The sequence below is a fragment of the Tympanuchus pallidicinctus genome, unplaced genomic scaffold (genome assembly GCF_026119805.1).
Source record: "Tympanuchus pallidicinctus isolate F22 unplaced genomic scaffold, pur_lepc_1.0 scaffold3, whole genome shotgun sequence".
Lineage (NCBI taxonomy): Eukaryota > Metazoa > Chordata > Aves > Galliformes > Phasianidae > Tympanuchus > Tympanuchus pallidicinctus.
In genome coordinates, this window is record NW_026294747.1 from 94,965,613 (window position 1) to 94,984,120 (window position 18,508).

The window sequence follows — 18,508 nt, forward strand, 5'->3', positions numbered from 1 at the left end:
CTCAGAAAGAGTGGTGAGGCATTGGAACAGGCTGCCTAGGGAGGTGGTGGAGTCACAGTCCCTGGACATGTTCAGGAAGAGGGTAGATCTGGCAATTAGGGACACAGTTCAGTGAGCACGGTGGGAATGGGTCTTGGCTTTTTCAACCTTAATGATTCTGTGATTCTAAGTGTCTCCTTAAAAATCATCCACCTCTGCAATCACAAAGTCCTGGTCAGGAAGCAACACAAGCCATCATCCTCAGTCAGTTGTCCCTAAATTCACCTAGGATCCAGCTTTGGGCCAGTGGTTACTCACCGAAAGTAAAATCTGGGCCCAGCTCTCAGTGACTCAAACCCTTCACTTGGTGCTGGAACACTTCAGCACTCCCTTGATTTTTTTGGCACTGGGAGTTTATGACCCAAATTCTGGGACACTGTCCCCATCCCACCCCTGTCTGAATTAGGCTATTCACTATCCTTCTCCCCTGTGCTTCTAGGAGTCTAGTTTTGGAATGCCTGGAAGAAAAAGGCATGATGCTAATCAGTTTAGAAAAGGATATAAAGTGATGCCAGGAGTGTGCAGTGTGGCCAGCAACCTTCCAGCATGACAAGAAGCACTGATTGCACAAGATCTGCATTCTTTAAGCGATTTCAATGCATTATGTTCTGTTAATTACTGAGTTATTAGTAATTGCGAGAAGTCAACACATGCCAGCAGATAGGAACCCACCTAGCTGACACTGGAAGCTCATTAGCAGCAGAAAAATAGATTGTAACTGCACATGAAATAGGAAGACTTGGCTGACTGCTGTGCTTTTAAGTACAGTTGAAAATGTTGCTGGGATTATTTCAGAAAGAGACAGGAAGAGACAATAAAGCAAGTTACCTCACAACAACTCATCAGCCAGGAGCAAGATGGACTTTATGTGCAGAGAAAGCTGCCGGCGATGGGACGCGGGAGCTGCTCACACTCCCAACCCCCCCTCGTCCTTGCGGTGCTCCCTTCCCCATCTCTGCCTACTGGGCAGCACGGGCTGCACCTCCGCCCTTGCCATGAGTCAGAAAAAACACAAAACCCCACGGCTGAGGCAGAGAGAAACTTTTCCTTCTAGATGTAAAACACCAGAAGCACGGTTTCAAATTCCCTTAAGAAGAGGGGAATACTCGGGGCTGTCCTTTACCTCCATACCCAAAGCCGCGTATTTGGCTGCCGGTGGCGGTGAGCCCATGCAAGTTTATATAACAGAGGCGAGCTGCCCCCGGCTGTGATTTAACGGACGGGGCGGCGGCGCAGAGCGCCCATAGGGTTTCGCCCCACTCGGAGCAGTGCCACCCCAAAGCACACCGCCGGGCTCCGCACGTCCTCTGCTACCCGCGCGGACGTGCACCGAGGGGGGGCGGGAGGGCAGGAGCCGGGGGAACAAAGGAAAAGAGGAGCAAAGAAAGTTCGAGCCGCGCGGTCGCCCCCGCTCCGCGCTGCCTCCGTCGGCCACAGAGCCCCCTGCGGATCCCTCGGTTCCCCACCCCGCACCCCGCCGCCGCCTCGTCCTTCCTTCTCGCTCCAACCGCCCCGCCCCGGGCTTCCCTTTAACGCGCGCTCCCGCCGCCAGCTCTGCCCCCTTTCCCCACACCCTCTCCGAAAGCGCGCGCACGCGCACCCGTCCCCCCGCCCCTCCCTCGGCGGCCGGGCTAATTGGCTGCCGGGCGCGCGCGCGGTGCACGGGGAGGGGGCCTGGCGCGAGCGCGCGCGGAGGCGTCGGCGTCAGGGACGCGCGCGCGCGCGCGGCGACAGCGGCTTCACTTCTGTTCGGGCGGCGGGGGCAGGAGCGGCGGCGGTCGAGGTTGTGCGGGCAGCGGCCGCCGTTCGGCTCGGAGAGGGGAAAAAGGGCAGAAAGAAGAAAGGGAGCGCAGCGGGCGGGCGGCAGGCAGCGTGGGGCGGGCTCATGACTCAGTGAGCGGCCGCTGCCCCCCGCCAGCCCCTCGCCCGGCCGCAGCCGGGGCCGCCGTTACGGATCGTCCCGCCGCCCGCGCCCCGCGCCAGCCGGAGAGCTCCGCTCGCAGGTAGCGGCCCCCCACCCCCGTGACCGACCCCCCGCAACCTCCGGCTCCTGCCTCCATCCCCAGCACCCCTCCCCCGCCCCGCCCCCGGCCCCATCCGCCCCCGGTGCCCTCTAGCAACTCTCCGCTCTCCGTTCGCACTCCTCGTCCCCCCTCCCACCCCATCCTACCCCGCCCCCCACCGTCAGCACCCCCCCATTTCGTCCCCTCGGTGCCCCCTGCCGTGCCCCGACGCCGCCCTCCCGCAGTCCTCCGTGTCCCGGTTGCGGGTCGGGCCGGGGCGTCCCCTCGTGTGCCCCCTCCCTTGGCCGGCCCCGGGGCTTCGGGTGATGAAGGTGAGGATGACGCTCTCAACCCGTCTTTACTCGCGGGAAATCAGGACCGCAGACGGAGGCATCCCCGCGGTCTATCCCCCCCTCCCCCCGCCTTCCCCCTCCAGTCGTCCCCCCGAGACCCGCCTGGATCCCTTGCCTCGGCCGCAGGGTTTACGGGGGGCACTCCTTGCCTACGTGTTTGTTTTCCCTTCTGAGAAGGCGGGGAGGGAGAGAAGTGCCCGGGGCTGACTGTGACCGAGGCTGCTCCTCCGGAGCTCCTCCGTTTACAATCTCCACTCCTAATCCCAGCCCTGCTGAATCATCCCTGGGGAAGCAGGCGGGCTCCCGGTCTCTGCCCTCCCGTTCCTTTTCGGGGCGCGGGGCGGGAGGTCGGGAGGACCCCAGAGCCGGACATCCCCACACCCCGCTCGCCCCGCGGGCACGCTGCTGCTCTCGGCTCCGAGCAGCGCCCAGTGCTTGCCTTCCCGTTCGTGGCACCGAGATGCCTTCCCAGCGGTGTCATCCGCCTCTCTGTGTTTTTTTCCATTCTCTTATTTGTTCATCTGTTTATCTGCCTCCTGAGTTTGAGTTGCGAGCGTGTGACTTGGGGCCCTTTGGAAGGCACTTGGAGCGCGGCACGGAGCATCCCTTCAGCTGTGCCACATTTCTAAAATTGCGGCCATTGGTAGGAGAGAGCATGGGGAGAGCGCCCGGGTGTGTCACAGAGAAAAGGGGGGAAATCAGAAGGCAGCCAGTCGTCAAATGACAGATTCAAGCATTTTCCTGCTGTAAATGCTGGCATTACGTGTTACAGTAATTATATGCTCAGGGCTACTGTTACAGTGTTTGTCTGCTGGATAGTAACCTGAACTTAACCCAGCAATGCAGTTGGTTTGGGATAATAGTAATATTTATAGCCAAGATTATTTGCAGCAGATGTCCCATGCATGCAGGCTTCGTTAAATACGTTTTTAACTTTCTGGCCTGCAGTGTTAAAGTGTGCGTATGTACATCAGGAAGGGAATTTTCTCGTGAAAATGAGATGTGTTAAGCAAAGTTCAGAACTAAAATCTAAAGTAAATAAAGGCTATCAAAAGTGCTATTGGAAGAGATCAGGTGGTATTTTCACTGTATGTAGAAGCAAAGAAAACAGGTACCTACAACCAAAATTGCACCGTTATTAAATGCATATTTTGACTTGTCAGAATATGGTACTTCTGTGCTCCATTACCTCTAAATCTTCAATTTGTTTTATCTTTCCATCTGACAAGCAGGACATAAATACAGAGGCATTAACTCATGTAGATATGTGAACTGTGCTCAGTATCATCTTGTAGCTGTACAGTAGGGAAGGTTGTTCTGCTAAGGATGAACAATTTCTTACTTTAATTTTAGGAGTCAAACCCGCTGTTATTTCAGTTGTTTTATGCAGTGAAGTGTAAATTTGTTTTATATAAATTTATGCCAGAAAATATGTTTCAAAAATACCATTTTCAAAAATTGAATCCAAATGTAGTGTAAACTGGATAAGGGAAAACTCATCCCATATCCATTGCTTGCTATTTCTTGCAGCATCTAATTATCTTGACCGTCTCAGGCTTGCACGTTCTCCTTTCTGTTTAGCTTCATAAATTAGACCAAAAAAAAAAACAAAAACAAAAAAAACAAAAACAAAAAACCCCACCACCCTTAATCTTCTCCCTGGAGGTTATAAATGTATGATTGCCAAGGTGAATAGTTCGGCTCTTAATAGTGATGGTGGCTGTACCTAAGTAAAAGGAAAAGCAAGTGGAAGTTCACAGCAATGTAAAACTCTGGAGCAGACTCTGGATTTGGTCAGAAAACCAAACCATTTCAATCAGAAAACCTCCCTGATGTGTGGGGTTGTGTGGGTGTGAGTGAGGGATGTTGAGGCCTGTGTACCTTGAAGGTGGCTCCTTTGCTCTAGGGGAGGACAGATAACATGCCTCTATCCGCTCCGGATTTGGCCTTAGTGATACTGGGGGTTTTTGTTTGTTGGTTTGGGGGTTGTTTTTTGCAATTTTCTAGCAGCCATCACTACCACGTAGGCTAATTTACAGAAAGTTTTTCATGGATGTCTGCCCTTCATTAGAACGTTTTGAGAAGCATTAACAGCTGTAGCTCCTCATCTGCCATAGTGTTATACTATTTGAAAGGAAGGAAATAGTGAGAATAGCTAATCGGTATCTGAAGTGTGTGTGTAAATTGTGAGCTCGGCTCCTGGAAGCAGGCTGGGATTCCTTATAGCTCGTGATCCCTGACAGCTTTGTTGTCTGGTGGCAGAGAATACTTTGTGCGTCCCCTCCCAGAAGCGTAGCGTTTAGTAAACACAAACAGTTCTGTGTTAGTGCCTTTTACTTCTGCAAGTGTTTCCATCCAGCGTGCCAAGATGTGGATTTTGTAATGTGGAAACCAATGTTATAGACTTGGAATGAACCCATAGATTTATTTCATATGGGATAGCAGAGTCTCCAGATACCGGTAGCTCTGGGTTTTTAACAAACAGTGCGAGATGTGAGCTGGTGGCCCAGTGATGAGAAAGTTAACTTATGGTATGACCAAGGGGTGGGAAAATCTCTTTTATGGCAATGGTGTAATACACAATCATGTTTTGTGCTTAACTACAATAACTTGTGATTACCATAAATAATAAACCTACCTTCTCTTCATATATATTTGTTATGGAATTTGAAACGACCAATTCCTGAATTATTGTTAAGATGTTTATGGCAAAACTATTCAGTAGTAAGATGATCAAAGTGCTGTAATGCAAGTGTTTTAGTATGGAGACATGGATCTTGTGTGTTATTTCCTCCTGCAAGAAACACTGTTGGACAGCATCTTCTGGAAAAGCTGACTTTTGCGATCTGTGTTTGGTTCAGTGCAGCATCTGCCATGTCTGCGGAGGGGCAGAGAGTTGATGACAGTCCGAGCACTAGTGGAGGCAGCTCTGATGGAGATCAGCGCGAAGGTGTTCAGCCCGAACAAGAAAGGGAACAAGTTCAACCTAAGAAAAAAGAGGGCAAAATATCAAGCAAAACAGCTGCTAAACTGTCAACCAGTGCTAAAAGGTACAGTATTCCTTCTGTCTTTTTCTCTCCCTTTCTTTGTTGTTCAGCTGGCCATCAGATGTTATGTACTGGTTCGATATATTCATTTTCTTACTGTTTTATTGTAGCGCTACTATGTCAGTGTAACAGTCTTCTGAGGCTGGTCATGATAACGAGACCTGTATATATTTTTTTCCTTTCTTTGACAAATTGGCTCTTTCACATGGTTTTAATAGTAGCCTGCATGATAAAAGCTGACATTTTTTTATTGCTAGTAAAACTCAGACAGTTTTGTAGCCTTATAAAATACATCTCTGTATGTGTATGTATGACTGATGTTGAAACTTGTCAGTGTAACTTACAGTTAATTAACCATAAACATTTCAGACAGTTCAGTAATTCAGCATGTTAGGACTACTGTAATACCTATTGCTGTAAAGTACTGTGTTCCCTTTTCCCAGATGGTCAGGTCAGAGACACTGAAGTGAACAACAAGTGCACTTGGGTTTCATTATTTTAAACTGTGGTCTGTTTTAATACCTATTTCTTTAGCATCTCTTTACTTCTTGAGAGGAAAAGTGGAACAACTATTAAAATTATTCTGATGGAATTGTTTGAGTTTGAAGGGACCCTTAAAGGTTATCTAGTCCAACTCCCCAGCCATGAACAGGGACACCCTACAGATAAATCAGGGTGCTCAGAGCCCTGTCCAGCCTGACGCTGAATGTTTCCAAGACATCTATGTGGTTGTGTTCATTTCCAGATAATGACTGTTATGTTTGGTGCAGACTTGGGGAACTTAGTGCTTAGTGTTGCTCTATCAGTACTTGCTGGTGTTAGTCCAGATAGCAGAATCCAGATGGGATTACAGTGGTTGTAGTTAAACACTTTTAGCAGAATCTGATGAGATCAATTTTGCAGACTGTCCCAGATCCAGTTTTTCACTAATTCAAGGCAGTGTGAACTGCAAGAAAAGATGTTGGATACGTGCTGCAGTGCAGAATAAAGAATTGCACACAGAGTCTCACAAAAAAGGAGAAGGAAGCATCAAGGCCCAGTGCATGATTAGCATGCTTCTATCCTGCCCCAGGCACCTCCCTTGCAGTCAGCCTCTGTGAGGCCTTTGCCTTTTCTCCTTCCGGAGCAAGATGCTTTGTCAACACACATTCCTACTGATGATGCTGTTCAGAGATTATCTGGTTGTATTGGTTATAGGATAATCAGCAGAGCTTGCCAAAGTTTCTTTTTATGACTAAAAGAAAAAGAAGTTTAAAACACACACACACACACACACAAAACACCAAAAAAAAACCACCAAACAAACAAACAAAAAAAACCACCAAAAAATCCAAAACCAAACAAACCAAAAGCTTTCTTTTCAAGCCATAGTGCTACTCATTTAGTTAATTCCCACAGTCATCGTAGTTTCTGGACTTCTTCTGTCTGCTTGCTGCTATTGCTGTTTTTTAGTATAAGGAATATTGGACTAGACAGGAATGTGAAGGTCTCAACTCCAATTTTTAACATTTTTAGAGTAGACTCTGTACTATGTCTGATGTGATGACTCTGTGATTCCAACAAGGGCCTGTGGACACCATCGTATTAAAAAATTAATAATGATATGTCAGAAATTGGTCTATTAATCTTAGCTTTGCATCTTCAAAGCTTAGAGCTTTTATCAACACGCATTTCAGAGTGATAAAATTACTTAAACCTTTTAAAATTTAATCATATCTGCTTATGATTCCGCTGAAGCTAATTATGCCAGTTGCTGACATCAGTACATTTTTGCTGGTTAGACTAACGAGAGTTTCACGTTTACTAATATTGAAGAAAAGCCTTTGATTATGCATTATAAAAGCTGAAATGATTTATAAAAGTATAAGGCTTCTGTAGATAAGCGAACAATAAATAACACTTAATAAATGTATTTTCAGAAGTGCTGGTTGTCATAAAACTAGGGAAGAATCACAGCAATGTAGTCTTTACAGCCGTATAGTTGAGTTTTTGTAGTTGTGTAGTCTATTCAGTAGTTTTGTCAGCATGTTACAGTGAGGATAACGTTTCTGTAAACATTCTTAATCTGATCTGGTATTTGTATAACAAGTTTTGTTTCTTTGCTTTTTGATTAAAAGCAGTAAAACCTCAAGGAAGGAAAATCTGAAATTAAAGTAGAGGAATAAAAGGAGAGGAGTAACATGAAAGGAGGGAAAATATATTATCACATCTCATGCTGATGATGTTTTATATAGTCGATTTCTGTAATGCTTTTTTTTTTTTTCCATTAGAAATGAATGATATTGTGAGAATAAGGCTATGCTCCTTCAGTTGAATATAGTTTTTGACCATTAATGCTTTTAAAATTGAAACAAATTGAAGTAATTCAGCTGTCCTTCTGGAGGGGAAAAAAAAGACTGGATATGTGCTCAGCAACTTTTTCCTTTGTTAGCTTTTGAATTCTGTGGTTTTCATGGCATTATACTAAGGTGACAGTAACCTTTTAGTTAAAATAGTCAACTCTGCTAACATCAGTAAAAAATCCAAACAACAGAAAGTGCAGTAATGAAGGAATTTTGACCAAAGCCTCAACTTCTGTTTAGAACAGAGAATGCTAGCAAGTAAATATAGCACTGGAATTAAATCGTTCCCTGGTCTAATTCGCAGGCTATGGGCTTCATTCTAACCTGAATTTGGAAGCCACATTTTTCCACCTGAAGGGACCTTTCTTGTGTACAGAAATGTAATCACAGTATTTTTGAATTACTTTATGCTACCTGGGTTAGAATTAAGAATTTGTTCATTTGTAGTTGGCATAATTCTGTTCTACTTTTTCACTGAGTGGTTAAAAGAATTAGGCAATTAGGTCTACTTATTAAGAGTTTTCAGTAGTATTGACTTCATATAAATCAAGATTTAGCAGAGCTCTTTTTCACTTGTGTAAACACCCTGCTATCATGCCTTATGCAGGAGTGTGCTGCTTTAGCGATTTAATGCTTTTCAAAATGGTTTTGTTATGAAGGATATGTGGGACTGCTTGAATGTGTATTTAAGTGGCAGTGATTTTGTTTTTCTTATGTTAGCTTCGCTATGGGTGGCATCAAGAAGGCAGAACGCCTCCATGTGCAGTCCTTCTCTGCTAGTACTTTTAAGGTTAGCCGCGATGCAGGTGTAATAGCTTACAGCATATGTCGTACAGTTTCCGGTCCTTCAATTTTCCTCACCCAGAGGGCAGCACCCTAAACAGCAACCTTTCTTACCTAACATGTCAAGATTGAGAAACTCGCTGCATATCACAATTACAGTTCAGACATGGAATTGAATTGCTGTCCTTGAAAACAGCAGGCATCTTGTTACCTCTCAAGCAGCAAATCTTAGCCTGACCTTTGAATTGAGAAAAGTGTAACCATTCTTGGCTGACACAGTAGCTCGACAAATAAATGTATTGTTTTGCTCCTGAAGCTGATAGTTGAAAATCTGTCAACCTAAGTGTCCAGTCCAGGATTTCTTTTTATAAATATCTGTGCTTGCAATGAATTGTGAACTTTAAAATCTCGGTTGTAGGTTTTCCATTTTTTTTTTATTGAAAGAAGGAATATCTACTAATTAATAGGTTACATTTGTTAGAAAACAAACTAAAATGAACTTCTTTTTTTCTTTTTTTTTTTAATTTCTTTTTTTCTCAGGATTGTTTATCATAGTGCTATTTCCAAGGAGTCTGCTGACCATGATAGAAAAATGGATTGTTCTTTCTTACAAGAAAGATGCTGTTTACATGTGCATCTAATATGATGATTGAATATTTTTCTTCTTTGAGCAGGAATCTAACTTTCTTTGGATGAATTTCCTGCACAGTCACAGTTTCTGTAAGATTGAAATTTATACCAGTGATTCTTAGTATTTCCTAAATAACCAGTACTTCAGTATGGTGTATTGGTTCATGTCATTTCCGTGAGTTAAGAGGCATGTGTTCTAGAAAAACAGATGTGGTAAAGTAGGTTATTGTCAGATAGTCCTTTTTTGCTTCTTTTTCTTTTAATCCCATTGAGAAATCTTCTAATGTATTCAGTTGTCCCTTAGCTTTAGCAAACTTTAACTGCTTCATGAAGGAAACAACTAACAGTTCCCCTAGGCTTGGAACACCAGTAAATATATGTCTGTGAGAATTAATAATATTTGAAATCCACAATGTACTCTTGTGCTTCTGAAGTTAGGGGAAGATTAACCTTTGCACTATTACTTGAAGGCAAGTACGTTTGTTCTTTCCCATTAGTAAAATGGAGGGAAAACATGGTAATAGTAATTTTATATTTTTATATAGATATAGGGAGAGAGGGAGACAGACAAACAGAGGTCAGATGGTGTCTTTTAAGATCAAACAAAGAACAGCGTATCTGATGTTGTAGGTTAAATGTCCTACATGTACTGCTCAGAGCTTTGATTACTAGAGAGACTTCTACCCCCTACTCTCAATATGTTGTAAACCAGTGAGTATGTCATTAGTTTACATATACACACACATCATATATTTAATTATTTTAATGTAGAATCCTTTTTCCTTTACAATAACATAACTGCACTGAGCCAGAAAATCCAAAGAAAGAAGTGCCAGAGAGGACTTGCAAAAATATGTGGGTTTTTTTTGTTTTGTTTTGGTTTTTGTTTTTTTTTGTTTTTTTGTTTTTTTGTTTTTTTTTTTGCCAGAGACTGCATAGGCTTACGGTGAATCCTCTGTGGTCAGTGAAGGAAATGAGGCACATCTTCTCTTGTGCCAGATTCTGAAGGCAACTCAATAGAGATTTGGAGTGAGTGCCAGAGCAGTGGAATAACTCATGCAGACAAAGGCTAGCTTGAGTGTTGGAGGTCTCTATCAGAGCAAGGCTCTCTGGGATGTTATCTGATGATTTAATTGTAACTTTGAATGCCATGACATGTGAGCAAGCTATTGCATGTCAGCTGCTGTAAAGAGACTGTTTATGAATGTGCTCCCAGCAGGAATGCGAGGTAAATTAAAGTTACAACAAAAGAGATATAAGGTGTATACATTGTTTTGAGTAGGAGCAGGAGAGTAGGCACGAACAGTTTGCTGAGTATGGTGTTAATGTTGCAGCTTTTTTTTTGGGGGGGGGGGGGGGAAGCGCAAGTAAAACATCTCCTTATCTTAGATACTTTCTAAAGCAATAAGGACTTTTGAACATAAGGTATCATCTGATCAATTCTTATTGCTTGAAACAGCAAGGTGTTTGTTCTTGCTTCCTGAATCGCAGGAAAAGCTCAATCTTAGACCGTTCCAGTGCTGTTGGCATTTGAAATTGAAATGTATTTAATTTTATTAAACCAGAACAGAAGAAGAAAAAGAGAGGAGACTCTACCCATTTGTTTTCAGAATGGAAGTGAATGGATTCAGATTTAGGAGGACAAATGGAAGGTTTCTGATGTAGGTCTTAGGCTATATTTGCAAGCCCATTCTTGGTGTCTCAAGGACACATCATAATGCAATGAAGTATTAACTGCTCCTATTTTCATATGTACAGCAAAGGAATAACCCCTGACTCCAGAAGTTTAATGTCATGATTTTCTAATGTACCAGAATTTAGAAGCAATTTGTAGAAAAAGCAAATAAACCTATAAAACGTGAAATTAGCGGAGATTTCGTGCTACTTACATTTTCTGTGTTTTGGAATAGTGATACAGTAAATTTTGAAAATATGATGAAACTTTGCCATAGAAGAAATATTTTAAGCATTTCCCACTGATGTAAGATGAGGAAATATTGGTGGTAAGTGGACAGTTAGGCTGGATGATCTTGGAGGCCTTTTTCAACCTTGGTGATTCTATGATTCTAAGATCTCCTCCCTTTTGAAAGATGCAAATAGTCAGGGTAGTTTAAATACAGCAACTTTTTTAAACTGTGTTTGGTGTACTGGACTTCACTAATCAGATTTTTCCTTTTAAAAAATGTGTTGGGCTTGCAGTGTTACCATGAGTTTCTGCAAATATTGATTAAGCAGTCTGTGTTTGTATTTTTACAAGAAAGAAATGATGCTTACTGGGGAAATTCTACTTCCTGGAGATGTAAATATAAGCAAATAAACATTCAATTTCTTCCTGTCTACAGGAATAACTGATGTCTATATGTAGGGGTGGAGTGGACAGAGGTTGGAAGAGAAGTTGGGGAGTCTGAAAACACTACTTTTTCTTTTCAACTGCATTAGAGGATAGAAGTAATATTCTTTATTAACAAATCTTACCAATGTATGTCCTAATTATTTTAGAATTTAATTGCTAAAGAGTTGGAGTTTCTGGTTTACATCAGTTTCCTCTAAGTCTTTGGTTTGTTGATTCTTTACAGCCATAAAGCTAACTCATACTGGCATAATGGGAACTTTAAAGGTGTCTGTGAGACTCCTTAGCATGTAAGATTGTATTTAGATCTTGAAATTATAGAGGATTAGTGTAAACTGGTCATTTCCTTTTGTTGTATATGAGTGTTTATTTGGATATATGTATGGGAACTGCTGAGTCACGGCCTGAACCTCTGATTGATCACCTGAGGTGAGCCATGAGTCAGCCAGAGGAGCACAGGTGAAGGCAATTCTCCTGTGCTGCTGGAAGGGGTGGAGCATGGCTCCAGCTTTCCTAGACCTATTTAAGAGCTGGCTACCAGTGGAGAAGGATCTCTTCTGGAGATCTGCTCTGTTGGAGTTTTGTAAGTGAGCCCAGGATATGGGTAAGCTTTCTATCTATTTTCTTTTTGTTATTGTAGTCTGCTTTGCCAAACTCTCTTGTTTATTTTGTAATTATAGCATCTTAACATTCATTGATAATACACATATACCACTTCTTTTTTTTTTGTCCAATATAATGCTCAAAAAGGGTGGCAGTCATTTTGAACTGGATGTGTATGCACTTCACGTCAGATCTGAGATCTTAGGTTGTGGCTTGAGCACTTATGCAAGGAACTTGAGTTGTGCTATTGTGCAGTTTTTCTTTCTTAATATGGCTGTAAAATATAGTGTAATCTGCATCTGTACTATCTGAGACCTTGTGCAGGAGGAAGAGAGAAGAAAATATTGAGGGTACACTTTCTATTCCTTCCTCTTTCTAAACACTTACATTTTTGCCCTGAAATAGCCTACAAAAAGGCCTTGGGATATAGTTTAAGATGACAATTGCACTTCTGTATATGGCTTGGTAACTGTAAGCTCCTACAAATTACTGTAGAAGTTCTGTGAGCTCCTATCCTTCACACTTGATCTTCTCTGTTGGTGAAAATGCTCACTGCCATGCGAACACTAGCACAGACAGAAGGATCCATACTGCTAGATATGAAGTAGAACAAGAATCCATGTGCTTGGCATGGTAGCACAGTCCTGAAGAGCATCCAAATCCTTAACAACATTATTGTAGGGCCTAGAGGACTAGCTCCATAGGGTGCTTGTAACTAAGAGGCAGCTGCTGGGTACATGCTGCAAGCAGGCCTTTATCAGTGGCCTGAAGCATGTGGTAGGGGACTGTGCAGGTGTTCAGATGACAACAAACTGAAGGGAGCAGGGCTACTGCCTAGTGGGACTTAAGCTGAGAGGCAGATAGGGAGTAAACAGAGGCATATGAAGCATTTAACTTGTGTTATTGAGCAAAGGAGCTGAGCACACTGACCTACAGGAAAAGCAGGATTTTCTAAGCATCTGTACATGGAACAGTCCAAGACGTAGATGTTCACATTTGGTTTTCTTTTAAAGTTTTGATTTTTAGCATTTTGATCTTGAGCAGTTTCATGAACTCCTTTAGCATCAGCTTTCTATTAGCAATGTCAAGAACTATATTTTATCATATTTGACTGCTGTAGAAATGTTCATGAAGTTGAAAGAAATATTTTGCAAAAGTAAGTCCTGATAATATCTTTTTTTTTTTTTTTTTTTTCCCCTCTTAAGGATTCAGAAAGAACTTGCAGAAATTACATTAGACCCTCCTCCAAACTGTAGGTAAGATCACATGGATTTTATTATTTTAGAATATGGAAATGGAAAATATGGAATCATGAAAATTGTATAGAGGACTGTGGTAAACTTAGCTATTGCTTTGTGCTAATCGGCAGTTCTTGAATAGAAGATAAGAGATGACATGTTTGCCTATATATGGAGAGTTGATATGATGCACTTCCTGGTAACAGAAGTGATGGTAAAAGCTGACGAAATATACAACATGTTAATAGATACAGGGTAAAAATTGAATTGTCTTTCATTTGAGGTATTAAATCAACAGCATTCTGTTTGATTCTGTAAGATGTAATCTTGGCAGCAGTTACTGGTATGTTTGATTTCTTTTTCTTGCAAATTGTTAACATGTTGTGAATATAATGGAGAAGGAAAAATGTTACATGCACGAACTATTATTAATCTTCTGAGGGAGTTTCTGGTGATCCATTATGATATGCAGTGGAAATGTGCTGAAATAGAGGCCATCATCATATATCCTTACTCTGTGCTTGCTTTTTTTTTTTTGCTTTTTTTTTTCTTTTTTTTTTTGTCAGGTACTCTGACTTAGGGTGTGCTTAAAACCTTCTTTGAAATGACTTATGAAGGAGGCCTAGAAAACCTTTTTGCCTCGCGGCCAGGCACAGTGCTGTTGCTTACAGATGGCCATCTTGGGTTTCTTTTTAGTTGGCTTGACATATGGTCAGCCCTGTGATGGTGTCTCTAGCGGTGGGTGTAAGGTGGGAGGGGGCAGATCCATCCAGTCTTGCCCACTGATTCCAGCAGGTGTGGTTGTCCTCTTGGTGTATTATAAGAAAAGATGGAGAGATGACATGCAGCTTTGACAATGAATCCCAGTACGTTTTGGTATTGAATTAGCTAAGCAACTGGTGGTAAATGGCAGTCAGCCATATTGTTTTGGTCTGTTGACAAAAGCATATGTGAGGAAGAATCTGAATAAGCGATGATGTGGTTGTGCTGTGTCTGAAGATATAAGTCCAGTGGCTATGTATTAAAGTATGGCGTAGTGAAGTAGCCTTGCAATAAAAGCATTCGAAGAGTATTTCAGTCAATTAGGATGAGCAGTTCCTTGCTAGATAAAACATTTTAATAGCTAAGCTGTTCTGTCATACTTATGACCATGTGTGAGTCTTCAATCATATCAAAGCTGTTTCAAATGGCAGATCTTTACTTAGGTGTTGATGACTGATGCCTATTAGTGGATTGATTTGTTGAGATGAATGTAAAACTTCAGTCTGTTGTAGAAGAATGCGTAAGACTTTGAACTGAGTCTACAAGATGTACAGTATTTACAGCAGCATCATTTCTTTTTGTTTCTGAATCCTTCCCTTCATAACAAAGCAGTCGTTTCAATGCACAAGATACTGTTGTTTGCTTTTCTTTTGCTAGCAAATGTAAAGTGAGTTGGCTGTTATAGTGGAAAGCCCTTTTGTGACTTGCAATTAAAAAGAGTGAGCTGGAGATTTCCTGTTTGGTTTTCTGTTTGGTTGGTTGGCTTGGTTTTGAATTATTTACACTACTGATAAAACATCAATAAAATGTGCTGTGTGATGTTTTGGAAAATCAAAAAATCGCATATTTCTTTGTGCATCTGCTTTAACACAGTTCTTAAGATAAATAATTATTTCATTATTTCATGTTGTGACCTTTAGTAACTTTACTATTAGCAAATATGTTTTACAGTCAATACAAAATCACTTCATTTATGCTCTGTTGGCATAGTCTAAATAGTGTTTTCATTTGAACTTCATCTATTTTCTATTATAGTTAAACATTACAAAATAAATACATCAGCCAGACGTGGTTCTTCAACATATGTAGAAAGCCTGTGACAGTGTATATCTTACCCTAAAATACTGATACACACCTTCTTGGTTTTAGTAAAATTTAGGTCATCATTATAAGAGGAGTTATTTTCTATTAAATCATATTTCATAAAGATAAGCTCCTTACAAATGAAAGCTACTTAAAATGGTTGTGATTCCAACCTACCTTTGCTATATGTCCTCTTTCATTTAATAGGAAGTTGTGTGTATAAAATAAATAATTGGGCAATAGCAATGTGATAAAGCTCAGAATTAAATGTCACCAGATGTGAAGGAAAACTATTATTCAGGAATACGATGTTCAATAGACAGGATATTGAGCTGAATTGGAACTTGTATGAAATGTTGCAAGATATGCTGTAAGACTTTCAGTTGACTGCAGCAAGTCAGAATTTCAAGTTTTTCTCTTTCTGGAAATAAAAAGCAAATGGAGCAGTTTCTGTAATACAGAAGCGTCTCTTAATGGCAAGGTTGGCTACAAAGTCAATACAAGCTCCCAGGGAGTTACAGCTTCCACTTCTGCAGCAGCTGCAATGTTAACACTTCCCCCTCCTCATCCCCCACAAAGAGAATAGGCTATATAATCTTGTTTGCCTGAAAGACCAAAAAAAAAAAAAAATCTTGCTCACACATGTGCTTTGTAGTTGGCAGATTATCTTTGCTTTGACTTGCAGCATCTTTCCAAAACGTGGAGAGCTGTGGATCTTGGAGTTCCTAAGAGGGGGGGAAAAAAGAATATATTTGTCACGTTGGGCTCTAAAAGAGGAATTAATGTCATAAAATGTCAGGGTTGCCTGCTTTCCTAGGTTCTGTTTTTTGTATTCTGCAGTTTGTATTCTGGGCAATGAAGGGAATCCTATCGTCAAACTTTGGATCATCCTCTGGGACTGAGAACATATAATGTGCTATGTGTCAAAAAGTCAGGTTGGGGGCTGTGTGGGAGTTGAGTGGTATAATCATTGCTATTTTCGGAGGAAGGCATGTCATAAGAGTCAGTTATTCTTCACATTTTACAGAAAGAACAGGATGTTTTCTACTATGTGCTTCCCCCCCTTTACTTTTGTATAGAGCTTAATTTACAGTAAAGGAAAGTCAAGAATGCTAAGCATGTACATTTATGTATTAAATCTGCAGCGTCGCATTTTAGATTGTCAGGAGACAGTATAGCTAAATTGTAGAGATTTTGCACTCTTCTCTTTTTCTCCTCCTCACTGAGATACCACAGCTTGATTGCTAAAATTTGTACATCTCATACCTCAGAGTGATACAGAGTAAACCTTTTCTCAAAGGTGATAAAAACCTCATCCTTAGGTATCATTTTCATATATTACATTGCTGGAACATAGGAATTGTCAGAAATCCTACCTAAATAATGCTTTTTTTTAAAACTTTGCCATATTTTGGACTGTCTTGTCAAAGGTGGCAGATTTCATGAAATATATCCTCTATTGCCAGTGTGTACTATTTCCCTTCTTGCTGGCAAGAGAACGTCTCTATGGCACCTCATACCAGTTGTTTGTGTGAGAGAATAATATCTGGAAAGCGTTTAATGTGGTTTTTTAGCTTCTTTCAATCTGAACTTTCTTGCTAGAAACAAGAAGAGCTGGCATAAAGCAAACGGCAGATCTCTGTGCACACCACTTAAAGCAACGGCTCAGGATTTTCCTACTAAGTCAATGTATCTCCCTGTCTTCACCCTCATGTTTTCTTTAGATGTCCTGTAGGATAGGTGTCTGTTGCCATCCTTCTCTTTTCTGTGTATTTCTTACAGTTTCATTTATATGCATTCATTTCATTTCTTTTTCCCTGTGTCAAAATGGGTAATGCATGAGGCTCAGAAATATACTTTAAATGGCTGTGCAGCTGTCAATTTACATTGACAGATACATATTCCAAAATAATCAATTTTAAACTCTGTTTGTAGCCTTATCTCTTCTATTAATTTGGAATTATTACATTAATTCGTTTCTTGCTCTACTATCTAAAATAACTGATAAACAACCAACATATCCAACCCTCATATTTTGGCTGTGAAAGCCTATCACACAGAAAGGATTGCTAAAGCACAATTCATCTTGTGGTGACGTAGGTAAGAGTGAATGGGAGTGGGAAAACACCTTGGCTTGGCTTGGATTGAGAGGTCAATGTGGATGCCTTATGGATGCCTCTTGCACTATTGACAACTACCTTGATATTGATATTCCTGCTCAGTATTGCTCTGGCATTGTTATTGTTCAAATGGTGAAGCCACGATCTTCCCAACTGTAAGGAGTTACATAAGTTCCATCCATCTAAGATCTCCATTTGTTTAAAGGTTTGCCTAGTAGTACTTTAACACTTGTGCTATCTCCTTAGCTTTAGTAGCAGGGAACAAATATTAGCACAACTTCATACAAAGGCCAGAGGGAAAAGATTGTCGGCATCACTCTACAATGTGGAGTGATAGGAAGAGCTTTAAAGGAGGTCATCCCCTCTTCCCCATGTTCATGCTCAAATGCAAAGACACAGATGCTCACATAGTATGAGCAAAAAAAAATGCCTTACTGGTGTTCTTTGTTTGCTTCTTTCTTTGTTTTTTTAGATTCTGTGCTCACAAGATCAGTTTGTTTAGGAAGGTGGTAGAGAATTTCTGGATAATCATGATTTCTTGTTTCTTTAAAATATTTGAATAAATGTAAAATGATTTGGATAGGCAGAGAGAATGCAAGGACAGTATCTCTGGTGCTGGAAGGATTCTATTTTTAAAGCAGTTTGCTCAGGCTTTGTATGCTTCTGTTTTGGTTAGTCTGCTGTAAACTGCACTGAGTTCACATACCTAATGACTTTGCTCAGTAACACTGCATCTGCTTGGTTAGTGACCATATCCTGTTCTACTACCTTTAAGTGCCTGCAGCATGCGCACTATTTTCTTTGAGATGTTGCCTTGCTCTGTAACCAAAGAGGAAAGGTGGTACATCTGTACTTGCTGGTTCACAGCTAAAACTCCAGAAGCACTGAGTGTGGTCAGTATCGTATTAATGATTGTAGTGTCACTTAGGGGTATGGGAGTAGCTAAAGAAAGGCTTCATCCTGTTTCTTCTATTAGTGGTTTTACTGAAACCACTGAGAGCCTGGGTGCTAAATTCAAGTGGGGAAATAAGTTCCTTAAGATGTAACATCTTTATATCTTTGTTATAAAATAAGTGGCTGCCAGTGATTTTTTGATTGTTTAAGTTAGGGATGCATCATTCTGTTGCCATAGGCACATGGCAGTGATGCTAACAC

General features: G+C 41.4%; 1 protein-coding gene across 2 annotated transcripts in view; it reads left to right on the forward strand.

Annotated features, from left to right (window-relative positions):
• Positions 1 to 1,723: 1,723 nt before the first annotated feature.
• Positions 1,724 to 18,508, forward strand: part of LOC128085180 (ubiquitin-conjugating enzyme E2 E2) — a 205,173-nt gene continuing 188,388 nt past the window's right edge. The window contains exons 1-3 of one of the 2 annotated variants that reach the window (XM_052692281.1): positions 1,724 to 2,042; positions 5,262 to 5,445; positions 13,356 to 13,406. In XM_052692281.1, the coding sequence (XP_052548241.1) occupies positions 5,270 to 5,445; positions 13,356 to 13,406 (227 nt within the window). In that variant the 5' untranslated portion in view covers positions 1,724 to 2,042; positions 5,262 to 5,269. Of the gene's footprint in view, positions 2,043 to 5,256; positions 5,446 to 13,355; positions 13,407 to 18,508 lie in introns of both variants that reach the window. The other variant, XM_052692280.1, reaches the window with a different exon arrangement.